The sequence below is a fragment of the Biomphalaria glabrata genome, chromosome 16 (genome assembly GCF_947242115.1).
Source record: "Biomphalaria glabrata chromosome 16, xgBioGlab47.1, whole genome shotgun sequence".
NCBI classification, from domain to species: Eukaryota; Metazoa; Mollusca; class Gastropoda; family Planorbidae; genus Biomphalaria; species Biomphalaria glabrata.
Window position 1 is genome coordinate 11,612,863 of NC_074726.1, and position 14,495 is coordinate 11,627,357.

The 14,495-nt window shown below is 36.3% G+C and overlaps 1 protein-coding gene across 1 annotated transcript; it reads left to right on the forward strand.

Moving 5' to 3' along the window:
- Positions 1 to 228: 228 nt before the first annotated feature.
- Positions 229 to 12,092, forward strand: LOC129923430 (cell death abnormality protein 1-like). Its single transcript, XM_056014331.1, has 6 exons — positions 229 to 392; positions 2,556 to 2,648; positions 3,407 to 3,508; positions 7,045 to 7,140; positions 9,759 to 9,857; positions 11,818 to 12,092. The coding sequence occupies exons 1-6, from the start codon at positions 284 to 286 to the stop codon at positions 12,090 to 12,092; spliced, it is 774 nt and encodes a 257-aa protein (XP_055870306.1). The 5' UTR covers positions 229 to 283.
- Positions 12,093 to 14,495: the final 2,403 nt, after the last annotated feature.

Here is a 14,495-nt window from a genome sequence, read left to right on the forward strand (position 1 = left end):
CTAGCGTTCTCTGTGCACATTACTCATCATGTTCTATTGAGATTTGTTTGTGCACTTACATTTTAATGAAGTGCATTTAATTTAAAATAGATTTCCAAAATGCATAGGGTATATAAGAAAAAAATAACGACTCTGTAGCGTTGGGTAAGAGAAGATAATCAAGTAGCGATCTCGTCCATTAGTGTTTGATCCTCAGAGAATATATTTAAATTTCAAATAATGAGTGCCTAAAGAATTGAAGTAGAAAAGGAACAATATCATTTTATTATTTATGCTTTTTTAAATGTCCACAGCGTGTCCTGGTAATTGTGACAGTAATACATGTGAGATGAAGACGGGGTTATGTTACACTGGCTGCAAGAGAGGCTTCCATGGGAGATGGTGTCGAGAAGGTAAGTCAATAGAGAGGCTTCCATGGGAGATGGTGTTGAGAAGGTAAGTCAATAGAGAGGCTTCCATGGGAGATGGTGTCGAGAAGGTAAGTCAATAGAGAGGCTTCCATGGGAGATGGTGTCGAGAGGTAAGTCAATAGAGAGGCTTCCATGGGAGATGGTGTCGAGAAGGTAAGTCAATAGAGAGGCTTCCATGGGAGATGGTGTCGAGAAGGTAAGTCAATAGAGAGGCCTCCATGGGAGATGGTGTCGAGAAGGTAAGTCAATAGAGAGGCTTCCATGGGAGATGGTGTCGAGAAGGTAAGTCAATAGAGAGGCTTCCATGGGAGATGGTGTCGAGAAGGTAAGTCAATAGAGAGGCCTCCATGGGAGATGGTGTCGAGAAGGTAAGTCAATAGAGAGGCTTCCATGGGAGATGGTGTCGAGAAGGTAAGTCAATAGAGAGGCTTCCATGGGAGATGGTGTCGAGAAGGTAAGTCAATAGAGAGGCCCACTTAGAACTAATGAGAGAGAAGAGTGTCATGGAGCCAGAAAACAAAAAGATGGCTGCCTGGTCATGTGATATGCACTCTGGATTGTCCATTCGATGGTCACGATAATCCCAGGTTTAAACCTTGCCACCACCATCCCTTGTTGTCTTGCTTGAGGCTTGGATGTAATTATCTTCACATCTGAAGGAACATCCGAAACGTGTAACATGGTTCCGTTCGTTTTGCTCTTAGCGGGGAATTTTCCCAGCATGCACTGTTGAGAACTATTTCCTGTTTTAGTAAATGCATATTTTGTTGAAAAGGTCGTGTAATCAACATGATATCTTCAGGAATAATACTCAGTAGTAGCAAAGAGTTTGATAGGTAGCCTATTTGGGATTGAGACCGTGGCCTTATTTGCATCCAATAGGGAAGGAACGCGTATGTTACAGTTTTAAGTAATATTGGTTTTAATGGTCAAAGCAATTGGTAAGCTCCCATTGTTAATAAATTATAATTACTTACAAAATAATCTTACAAAATGACATGCGTATAAAAAAAATATGTAAATATCAACTAATTAGAGCACCTGTCCTGATTTTGGTGCCTCGATAATTAGTCAGGCAAAACTGATACATAAAGTGCCTAAAATCAAAATTAAATCAAATCACTGATGCATATAACAGATTAAGAGGTAAGGGCAGGTAATTGGTATCTTTAAAAAAGAGAGGTCGGGGGCTGAGTAAGCCTGCGGTTTCAGAAACCCATTTCTTAAAAGTAACACGTTGAGATTACTTCTTTAGAGCACGTATAAGGAAGCGGACAGTGAGTTCTTAAAGGTTACCATGTGGCCATACAAGGACAGACCCATTGCCGCACACGGACCAGTGCTCGCTCTCTCCCTCTCTCTCTCTCTCTCTCTCTCTCTCTCTCTCTCTATCTCTCTCTTTCTCTCAAATCCTGACAGCCAAGTGAGTCAGTTCATCAAGAAGAGGGTTGCTTGAATTTGCCAACTCCTCTGATTAGCAAGGCTAAGGCTTCGGGACTCCAATACTGCGATGAAGTAGAAGTGACTGTCAGCTATGGTATTCCGTCTGAAATTTCTTGAAACAGATTGGATACTATTTCCTTTTAGAAAAAAAGCAAGCAACGTCTAGGGAAGGACTATGTAGAATTGGGTACCTATAGTCTGTCTATCAACGGTCGAAAATGTGCCCTTAACTCTTTCTCTCCTAATTGACAATACCAACATCGATTTGATCCCTTTAAATTATATTAATTTGTTTGATTTTCTGAACATTAATTTGCGTTTTCTAGAAGGAGCATGCAATCCTCTTTAATTCCATACCAAACTCAAAATAAACACAAAAGTTATTCAAGTTTAATCAAAAACAGGAAAGTGACATACAAATGAGCTAAATGAGTAATTCCATTGAAACGTGGAGAATAATTACGGAGAGAAAGAGTTAAAAGGAAATTGGTGCTTCCACCGAGGAGCTAAGCTGAGCCTATCGTTTTTTAGAGTGGATAAATGGGATCGAGAAAAGAAGAAGCCATTAATAGCAATAACAGTGAGTTGTGTTTATTGCTATTAAGAATTCGGAGTTAAGATTCCATGGCTATGTATTTTGTAGTAGATCCCTAATGAAACGCTTTGACCTTCAAGCTTTTCTGTCCAACATTTTCTGCACAGAATGCCCCTTGAAATGTATCAAATGCGACCAGCTTACAGCCGTGTGTACTGGCGGATGTGAGGACCGGCTTTGGGGAGAGAATTGTCAGTTTCGTAAGTTCACAAATTGTACTTTCTCAGGAGGAGAACATTTTTGTCTTTTTTGGAATTCCTATTCTCATTTACATAAGTGATAAAACTTTTGGTCTTTTTACTGATTATTGACTGTGTATTTTTCTCGAATTTCAGCTTGATCCAAGAATGGGAAGTGGGAGAAAAAATCTTGTCGAAACGTAATAGGGGGACTAAATTCACATATATATAAATTCAAAATCCAAATTTAAACCGAGATTCGAACCCAGGACCCCAGGTTTCGTGCAATGCAAGATCCACCCAAAGCCATCGCGCCTCCTTATCGTTTTATGACAAACTTTTAATTGACTTGAAACGGGTCACAAGGAAACAGTGCACAATGTGCTTTTTATTTCCCTTGGTTTACAGTAACGAGTTGTCACCCCTAATCTTTTACTTGTCATTGTCACGCATCAAAAAAAAATTGAGAATGGCTCCTGCATTTTTTTTTTTACCGGACTCATTTTCTTTTATACCAGTTGAAAGTTAAAGAAAAAAAATTACTAATGGTATTTTAAATAAACAATACCCCGTTATGACCTCTCATAGAGCGTTTTTTTTTCTATTGATAACTAATAAGTGTTAGATAAAAAATAAAACATGGAAACATTTTTTTTTTTGTTATGGACCCTCTTTTATTTTTTTTTACTTAGAACAATACAATTACAAAAGTTTACGAGTGAGCAATTAATTAGTTCCTTTAAGGAGCTCTCTGAAAGTTAGGATTTGTTCATTTTCAGGTTGCCCAGTGAATTGCAGAATAAATACCAGCTGTAACCTCGAAGATGGAGAGTGCAAAGACGGATGCAATATAGGATTTCATGGTGCCAATTGTTCAGAAAGTATATATATAATGTTTTTATATAATAGACCTAGCTATATTTTTACCAGGGCTTTTTCCATTGTGTCATATCCATTCATAATATCTCGCGCTTCTGACATGAAACACTACCGACAGGTCAAGCAGGCGCAGAACAGAATATCTCGCGAAGGCTAAATCTAAATCTTCACAAAAATAGTTCCTTACTTTTACACATGAACCTACAATATATTGTCTATTCATTTCATTATTTAATAAAATTAACCTTCAAAATTGTACATTAATTCGTTCGATATAGCTGCCAATTCAAGATATACGTATATGTCGCGCACACCTTACATGCGCAGTCTAAACCAACTGTGATTGGACAGGAAAGACAATGCTTTATATGCAGGATATTTAATAAACAAACATATGATACTAAATTTATAAGATTATTTTGCCCTTGAAGTCACTCTTAAACTGATAGATCAATAATGTTCAATGAAAGTGGATGTAATTTACCTAATCATAACAGACGAATCTAATTTTAATGTAGGTCTAAAACTATATTAGACCTATCCTTACAAGTCTTTCATTCGGATTTCGTTAGATTTAGATGAACACGATTTCAAATCGTTTAGTCATTTATCTCCAAGTAAGTAAGCAGACCTTTATACACTATAAGTATCAGAGATCATGACTAGACAGTAATGTACAATAATATATATTACATCTATTATAATAGTTATAGTAGATCTACATTTATTATTGTTATTAAATCTAGATCTAAATTTATATAGGCTACAAATAGTAAAATATTTTTTATTAAGAAATTGGATTTAGGTCGATCCGCTATTTTAATAACTCCATTCTATTTTTACATTCATGCTTTCGCTTATAATAATATTATTTTGCTTCTAATACTCTATATCAGTGACTATATCAGTTGTAGTTTAATTGAGACCCGCGTGCCGCGGGTAATATATGGCTAGTTATATTTTAAACTTAAAATCTCTGTCAAATTTTTTAATATTCATTCTTTATCTCGAAATTTCTTGCCCTTTATAAACAGGTATATAAGTTATTATTTGCATGGCTGATAATTATTCAAATTAAGCGAGTCACATATTTCTTTCATTTCAAACATTTGACTCAGCTTTTCAGATCCATTAATGGTATAGCTATATCCGTTCATAAGTAGTGTAAAAAAAAAACAAAAAAAACAGCCCCATTAATAGAAGATAATGATTACTGACTTTGGTTACTCAATATGTAACAATGTTTGTCTTCTTGTCAAGTAGATAGACAACATTGCTCAGCTAAACACACAACTTTAATCGTGCAAATATGTTACTTTTGAATTCAATTGGGCTTTCAATATTGCATTCAGTGATGAAATCAAAGCTGCATTAAAAGTTGCATTAAGATTTGAATCCAAAGTTGCATTTGAAGTTGCACTGAAACACAACAGCACTAACAATTATTGTGATTAAATTTGGTACAACATGATTCTCGAGTTTCATCTAGTGCAGTGTTTCCCAAACTGTGTTCTGCGGAACATGAACTGCTGGAATAATAAACTAGTAGGCCAGTATGTGAATTAATCTCTCTAAAAAAATAAGCAAAGTGTTCCGCTAAATACTCATAATGAAGTGTTCCGTTAAGGAAAAAGTTTGGGAAATACTGATCTAGCGTATAGGATACAAGGCAGTGAATATCTTAACCATTATTTCACTAAGTCATTAGCCCCCCCCCCCCCCCCAAATAAAAATACAACGACAGTACACAAAGTGACTTGCATTAGAATCTTTAGCATCAGTTGTCATCATTTTTAAAGTTTTCTCCTAGAGTGCTCATCGCAATGCAACTATAATGATTGCAACTCAACAACTGGAGATTGCAAACGTGGATGCAATGGAACGTTTTACGGTGAAGCGTGTCAGAACGGTAAGTTATGACTCACTGCACACATGGACGATCTTTTATGAACGCTGTTCTGATTGAAATAAGTCACATCTATGACGGAAAGGCTTCAACTGCACGATTGGTCTTTTAGACAGTTGTTGGAGCGGAACATTGTCTGACGCTTTTTTTTTTTTTTCAATTAACATTTCTTTGTAAAACTCAAAATACGGTTGTCCTCTAAGAGTAGGAGTTTCAAAAGCCAAAAGTTAGAACAAGCGAGATATTATTTTATTTTGTTCTATAACTCTTTCTCTCCTAATCGAAGATGCCAACGTTGATTTGACCCCCTTTAAACTAAATTGATTTTGGATTTATAAAGTTTTATTTGTGTTGTGTAAAAAGAGCATGAATTCTCCTATAATTCGATACCGAATATAAAACAAAAAGTGATTGAAGTTTAATCATAGCAGGATAGTGAAATACAAATTGGCAAAAGAAAAAATACTATCGAAACAAGGAAAAAAATTACGGAAAGAGTTAAGTGTAAACCTAACATGTAACATGAGGGCATTGTCTTCAATTCCGAAGATAAGCTTGTGTGCAGTATTTCTCGTGAGAACGATTTTGCGACCTGTATATTTTGCCATGTTTGATGTATAAAAATATTCGTCTTCCGAGTGTCATTTTAATGTATCATTTTCCAGGCCAGACTTTGGCTTTTTTTTTTTTAAAAGGAAAAAGGGGGAGAATGAGAATGTAGGTCAACTATATGTCCCGTGCCACAGAGGCCATCTGCTACCAGCTGCATGCCTTTCTGTCTCTTAGGGCACAGTGGCGCCCAAGTTGATCTTTAAAGTGTTTCCGGGAAGGCATCTCCTTTGTTACACAGCCCCCCACCCCCTGTGGCTCGTAAAAAAAATCTACTTTAGCATTCGGTAATCCCTCATGTGGACTATGTATCGCCCCGGAGAGCTATTGATGCCATATTGTCGATCTGTCATCACCGGCCTCCAGCAGAATAGGATTATTAGTAATGTAGTGTTTCCAACGCGATCTATAGGGCAGACGATGAAAAGGTCATCTGTTTCTGTGGCCTACCGTTAACAAAGGCGACATGTGGCCAGCACAACGACCAACCGCCTTTACTTTTCCCCAACTAATATCATGCACCCTTTAGAGCTGGATGGACTTACAGGCGCCCAAAGATCCCGGAATTAAAAATCCCAGTCTTCACCAGGATTCGAACCAGGGGCCCTGGTAAGTACTTTACCGCTTAGCCACCGAGCCTCCCACTGAGCAATAAATTAATAAATAAAAGCATTTCCAGCGAATAGTTCGGATAATGGCCCCTCGGACTTTATCAAAAGTCCTGTATTCATTACCAAGAGCCAAGTGGTCAGATGGCTCCCTATAGCCCTCCCATATTTCTACACATGCTTTGACCTACAAGTAAGTGAATAGACCATGATGATCTCATCATGTCACTCGCTGCTTCTCTCAAAGTCAAACAATAACTATGGAAATCTGCAGCTGTTTTATATTCCGTGCCATGTTGATTTATCCTTTCTTTCGCCTATCAAGCTTTAATTTCTATGTTTTTTATTTTTTTTTTATTTTAAAAACTAAATAGCGCAAAGAAAACTGCATACTGTTTCTTTTTTGTTTCTTCAGCCTGCAGTAAAGGATGTGTTAAATGCAACAGTGATAACGGCTGGTGTATCGGAGATTGTGTTGTAGGTTATTTCGGTAATCTCACCTGCGAAGAAAGTAAGTGATTTAGTCTTTGATAAACAAGAATTTCTAAGATCAGGCTGTTTTATATCAACTTGCTACAAATGGGCCTTATTTATGTGAAATATAAAAGGTCACAACTACGATGTCCTCAGGCTTGGTAGTTGACTCACATAGATTACATTTCTACGTAGAGCTGCGCAGTGGAAGGGGCCAGCCATAATGAAACGTTGAAGAGTTAACCAACGCGAAATAAAATAAAATAAAATATTGGTTCTAATTTCATAATTTAACAAGGTTTTTTTTTTTGGCTTTGACATAAAGCACAAGTGTTTCAAAGGGCCACTTTTCCATTAGAACAAGTGTCATTAAAAGGACATATTTCTTTCTCTATTTTTTTTCTATTTTCTCTACTTTCTAATTATCTTTCTCTATATTCTTTCTCTATTTTCTTTCTCTAGTCTCTTTCTCTAGTCTCTTTCTCTATATTCTCTTTCTCTATATCTTTCTCTATTTTCTTTCTCTAGTCTCTTTTTCTAGTCTCTTTCTTTGGTCTCTTTCGCTAGTCTCTTTCTCTGGTCTCTTTCTCTAGTCTCTTTCTCTGGTCTCTTTCTCTGGTCTCTTTATCTGGTCTCTTTCTCTGGTCTCTTTCTCTAGTCTCTTTCTCTGGTCTCTTTCGCTAGTCTCCTTATCTGGTCTCTTTGTCTGGTCTCTTTTTATAGTCTCTTTCTCTGGTCTCTTTCTCTGGTCTGTTTCTCTAGTCTCTTTCTCTGGTCTCTTTCTCTAGTCTCTTTCTCTAGTCTCTTTCTCTAGTCTCTTTCTCTGGTCTCTTTCTCTAGTCTCTTTCTCTGGTCTCTTTCTCTGGTCTCTTTCTCTAGTCTCTTTCTTTGGTCTCTTTCGCTAGTCTCTTTCTCTGGTCTCTTTCTCTAGTCACTTTCTCTAGTCTCTTTCACTGGTCTCTTTCTCTGGTCTCTTTCTCTGGTCTTTTTCTCTAGTCCCTTTCTCTATTTTCTTTTCACTATTCTCTTTCTCTATTTTCTTTCACTATTCTCTTTCTCTGGTCTCTTTCTCTAGTCTCTTTCTTTGGTCTCTTTCGCTAGTCTCCTTATCTGGTCTCTTTGTCTGGTCTCTTTTTATAGTCTCTTTCTCTGGTCTCTTTCTCTAGTCTCTTTCTCTGGTCTCTTTCTCTAGTTTCTTTCTCTGGTCTCTTTCTCTTGTCTCTTTCTCTGGTCTCTTTCTCTAGTTTTTTTTCTTTGTTCTCTTTCGCTAGTCTCTTTCTCTATTTTCATTTGCTTTTTTTTCTCTTCTCTTCTTTTTCTTTTCCCATTTTGTTTTGCTGTTTTCTTTCTCTATTCTCTCTCAATTCTTTTTCTCTATTTTCTTTTCACTATTCTCTTTCTCTATTTTCTTTCACTATTCTCTTTCTCTATTTTCTTTTCACTTTTCTCTTTCTTTAATTTCTTTCTCTAAATCTTCAATCCTCTTTCTTTTCTATTACTCACTTTCACAACCTTACAGCGACCACAATACCAACAGTTTCTTACGTAAAAATCTACGGGAAAACCAACCCGTTTATCCCTTAACACTGTTATTGAGACCTAATTTCCGCCCCGACGGAGCGCATCAGAGCACCAGAGAACACGAGTAGGAGAAGACATTTTGATTGCACAGGAAGGACTGTCGTAGATCCGGCTGAAGGGATCTGCAGGTTATGGGAGTCTGAACTGTCTGGGGCTAAGTAGGCTACGGACCTGCGTGATACCTGCCTGATACCTGTGAACTGTTTGGAGGACCTGGAGCGACACTGGGAAGTGTGTTGGTGGTCTGTTCTAGTGTTAAGTAGGAATTGATAGCTGAAGTCCATGTCTAACTATTTGTTTCTAGCTGTAAAATAACTACATCGTCTGTTATTACCTCCCTCCTTTCGTTAAGTGCTTCCTTAGATTTACTACAATACGTACCACTAGGAATAATGGCGATCTTTCAGGGTTTGAGGTACAAAAATATTTCACCAGCAACACAGACTGATGACAAGTTTAAAGGGAACACAGACTGAAGACAAGATTAAGGCAACACAGACTGAAGACAAGATTAAGGCAATACAGACTGAAGACAAGATTAAGGCATTACCTTCGAGTCCTAATATTAAGGATGGGTGCAGTATGTCACGTGATCACGCAAACAACTATTACGTACAAACCAGTTGTTCGCCATTGGTCTTTTTAAGTATTCATTTCGTTGCCTGTGTCGGTCTTTGACAAGCGCTCTTCTTTAGGTCACTAATGGGGTTTAGGTATACTGTTATTGTATTGTGGCCAAGTTTTGCCTATAGGGAATAGTATTTTAGAATTCAAAGCAAATTCTGCCTCAATTCAAGGAGAAGAAACCAAGACCAGCAGCCACATGGACATAACTAATGTCTTTTACGGAGTCAATGAGCCACATGCCAATTAACATCATACAATATTGTATCATAGAGTTATGGTCATTGTTAAACTTTTCCCTAAATGAATAATTTCTATTCTTTTACATTGGGATAAATGTAGCAGCGAAAATTATTACTATTTTTTTTTTGGTCGTTTTGTTGTGTTTCTGAAGACAGGCTCAAACTTTGAAACATTTCCATGACTGTTCGCAATTGTCTCTTTCCTCAGACTGCTCTCCCAATTGCGATAACCAGGAATGCGCTAAACGGACTGGTGAATGTTTGTTTGGTTGTAACGCCGGTTTCCACTCAAAAACATGCCAGTTAGGTATAAAGCTAAATCAAGTACTTTCTTGATGTTTTAGATACTTACTGATGCTCTAGCATTGTGTCAACAGCAAGTAACAACTTGCATAACGCCTACAATAAAATACTTGCCCCTGCGAGTCATCGAGTTTTGGTTGTTGCCAATAAGGATAATTCGCAACATATGTTGGCACTAAAGCTTGTAACAAATATTTCTACATGATCAGCCCAGACAATCAACAGGTGGGTGTAACTTGCGGAAAACAAGGTTACAAATAGAGTTTGTGTGAAAACATAAACTGAAAACCGGCCCTCCCAAAGTGTTTCGCTCACGCTAGTAAAAAGGCTGGTTTCAGTATACGACCATATCTCCGTCAATACAAAAAGAAGAGACGCGCCCTTTGTCGAATGTGTGCCAATACCATTGTAGTGTTAGTTCGACTAACGACATTGTCTCACAGGATATAGATGTTTATTAATGTTATAATTACTACAGTGTTATTATTCATATGTATCTAATGAACTGATAGTTATTAAGATATGGTTCAATGTGAATCTGGCCAAACTGCTGTTATTGAATGATTATCTAATAGATTTAATTGTTTTATAAAGCGCAATCTCTCATTCAAGGCCTGCAGGAAGAAACTTTTTTTAAAATTTAAATGTATAGATGCATTGTGGTCTTCATACACGTCACGTGTATAGTATATAACGCTGCGTATTAATTGCTGCTTAAAATTATAGTCGACTTTTATACATATTAAATATATTCTTTCTCTTTTAACACAAAAGTAAACAGCTTGTCTAAAATATTAGTAGCTTGTATAACAAAAAAAAAAAAGATTCAATTTAGTAATAAACATTTTATTAAAACTATTTTTTAAATAACAAAACCGTTTGCATAAATGTGTTAAACATGTGCTTAAAACTCTTCATAACAATCAAATAGTCGCCCTTGTTTTTTACTTTTAATAGTGAATAGTTGTACAAATTGTGTATTTTTATGAAAAATCTGTTTACTTAGTTAATTTTTAAAAATTAATTAATTATCTTTTGAAAAAGAAAAAAAAAAGTAGCCTTTGCATCAGAACTTTGAAAGGACTAAAATATTATGATGTTCGATTTTCATTTTATTTTCAAGTTTTTGATATCTAAACTGGACGGACGGAAAGACAGACAACCCAAAAACTAGTAGCAACTATTTTACCTGTTCGGAGCTGATAAAAAAAGGGAGAGGGGTTATGAAAAAATGACGCGTTTCAACTGAGGCATCACTCAAGAGTTAAGAGTTTGTCTCAGTCAAAATGTGTGGCCTTTGTGCACCATATACATCAACATTCTATGTTTAAAAGAAAAAAGATAAGAAAAATAAGAATTAAGCGTTTTATATGATCACGATAGTATTTTTTTTTTAGAGAGAGCTGTGTTGTATTGTCTCCTCAATCATCTGACAAGCGTTTTCGGAGACTTATTTCAATCGTCAAGTCAACGAAATCCACAAACCTTTCACTGAGCCTTCGAAGACATCATCATACGAGAAAAGCTTCAAATGCATTCTTCCTTTATGGACACATTTCCTTCATCACTGATAGCAACCACATTGTACCCATTCCGCCTCGGAATAGCTTCATTAATCTATTTAAAATGTAATCAACTCTGTAGTTTGCCTTTACCGTCGACTGATATTCTTGTCTCTCCTCGAAAAATATTTGCATCAATCCGAAAATCTTTAGGCGTAATGTTTTCTTTGCTTTTCAAACAAATTTTAAACAAATATTTCATCATCTTAAAATTTAAATAAGCTTAGGTCTTTACATGCTTTCAAATGACGCATAAAATAAAATTCACGTCATATGACTTCCGCCGAAAAGGCTTCACGCAATAATGAAGCATGACCAGAAATAGATACAATGAGAAATGATTGACCACCACCAGAATGATTTTTTAAAAAGAAAAAGGATGTTTACTCTTTTTGTTTCCAGCCTGTAGTACTGGCTGTGCAGACGATCGAAGTTGTGACCAGGATTCTGCACAATGTCTATCAGGTTGCATCAACGGTTACTTTGGAGCGGATTGCAACAGCAGTAAGTTAAGCATGCGTATGACAGAGTATGTAACTAGTGTGCAGCCATATCTCGAGTTCATTAAAACTGGCAAAGGCCTTTCTTCTTTGGAAGAAGCACCAGCTTATGATGAAGAGACTGTCAAAAGAAACGATGCTCAATCAACATCAAAGAATGGACAGGCCTGTCAATGAAAGAGAATCTGGTCCTGATTAAAGACCGACAGAGATGGAAGCTCTTAACAGATCATTTTAATACAAAATCGATATAGCAAAATAAGGAACAGGTAAAGGTGCTCAGTTTTCTGAGGTTAGTGGGCTTAAGAAGTACTTTGAGACATGAAGCTTATTCCGCACCAGACTCTTTTACGAGAGCAAGGTAACCGTTTTAAAACAGTCCATATCTATCTATCTATCTATCTATCTATCTATCTATCTATCTATCTATCTATCTCTATCTATCTATCTCTATCTATCTCTATCTATCTATCTGTCTATCTATCTCTATCTATCTACCTATCTATCTCTATCTATCTCTATCTATCTATCTATCTATCTATCTATCTATCTATCTATCTATCTATCTATCTATCTATCTATCTATCTATCTATATCTATCTATCTATATCTATCTATCTATCTATCTATCTATCTATCTATCTATCTATCTATCTATCTATCTATCTATCTATCTATCTATCTATATCTATCTATCTATCTATCTATCTATCTATCTCTATCTATCTATCTATCTATCTATCTATCTATCTATCTATCTATCTATCTATCTATCTATCTATCTATCTATCTATCTATCTCTATCTATCTATCTGTCTGTCTGTCTGTCTGTCTGTGTTAGACCAATCGTAATAGTAGGCCTAAACACTGACCTATGACTTCGCAATCTATACGCAGTTTAGACCAGTAGCGTGTTGCCACGTCTGACTAGGCACTTCTCTACTGCGTTGAAGTTGTTTTGTTTCTTGTCTTAGCTCTTGTTGCGCCAGTTCTTCCAGCGCGACTCCATGATGTTCTGTTGTATGCTCCATTCTCTCATAAAGAAGTTGATATGTTCGTCTCCTTAATTCACGTTTTGTTTTTCAATCTTGCGCACGCTTCCCTTCTTGTTTCAATACAGGCCTGCCTATCATTTTTCTCTATTCTTTCTCACTCTTTCATTCTTTTCGCTTCTCTCTCTCTCTCTCTCCTTCTCTCTCTCTCTCTTTCTCTCTCTCTTTGACTAAAGACTAACGCTCATACTTCTCTATGCAGCTTGCTCTCCAAGCTGTTTAAGTAATTGCAACAGACTCACTGGACAATGTGAAGCCTGTAAGAACACGTTCTATGGAAGTTTTTGCGACAAAGGTAAAAATTCATTTTAAGTTAACCTATTTTAAGATTATTCAATTACAATTACAATTTTCATAAGGCGAAAATTACATCTACCCATGGTATTATAGGCACTGAACAGAACTTCATGGAACCTGGATTAAGGGACCTAGACAGATGATCTTAAAAACGGCTCTAACAATTTTCCTAGAAATTAAAAGTTGATGTATATTGCTGAGAAAAGAATTACTAGCTCGATGGCCAAATGAGGAAAACACTAATCTGGCTGTTATAATTTTCAAAGTAAAAAATAAATAAATGTAAATTTGGCTAGAGACTTAATCTAGGTCTAGATTCAACATCGGTTTTGAAAAGACTGTCGCTTTCTTGAAAGGACTATTGCGTTTCCGAATGTAAGGCTTTATTGATTCAAGAGTATAATAAATTAATGTTCGGAAAAAATTTGCGCATCGACTTCTAAGTCTTCTTTAAAAGACTTTTTTTTTAGTTTTTTAAACAAAAGAATGCAGCATGGCTACCCGATGGAGTATACAGTAAATACATTATTAAAGCTTGTCTTCCAGTCTGAAAATTAATTAGTAATATAGTATCTGACGTGGTTACCGATGCTCAGCTGCGACCTACATATTTTGCCACATCCATCGAAGACACAACCACTGTCTGCCTGTGGTCGATTTAGATTCTCTTTTTGTTGTCTACGTCTGTACTCGACAGTGGATTTTCCTTTGGTCTGAAATGTGTATTGCGCGGCCTTTGTAAGTGAGCTTCAGCTGATTCGTTTCGAAGCCGCCGCAGCCAGCATTTTAAAAACAACAACAACAACAACAACAACTAGATATTGCCCGATACGTAGCTGGACGTTTTAGGGCAGCCGTTTATGGCGCAGGGGACGTTTTGGCCGAAATTGTTTATATTATTTTATTTTTATATATTTTATTATTTCTTTAAAGAACAATGAATGATACAAATATCTATGTTTTGTATGTGCGTTTTTGTATAACGTATTTTTATGTATAAAAAAAGAGATATTTGAGTCCATTAGTTTTGGTCTTTAATTTAGTTTTGTACTTATTGTTAAATCACATTCTTTTCCTTATAACGTGGGTCTGGGTTTATTGCCCAAATCAAAACAATGATGGGAAATTTTGATGGAGGTTGAAGTGGAAATGAATATGATTAACTTTTGATAGTACCGTCAACAAACAAACAAATAGAAAGAGAAAACTGATCAATAGCAATCTGTGTCTA

Excerpts from the sequence above, each read along its gene's own strand:
- LOC129923430 (XM_056014331.1), top strand. The coding sequence starts at position 284 with ATGTCCACAGCGTGTCCTGGTAATTGTGACAGTAATACATGTGAGATG. Across the intron at positions 393-2,555 it reads TGGGAGATGGTGTCGAGAAG|AATGCCCCTTGAAATGTATC; the intron begins GTAAGTCAATAG and ends TTTTCTGCACAG. Across the intron at positions 2,649-3,406 it reads GGGAGAGAATTGTCAGTTTC|GTTGCCCAGTGAATTGCAGA; the intron begins GTAAGTTCACAA and ends GTTCATTTTCAG.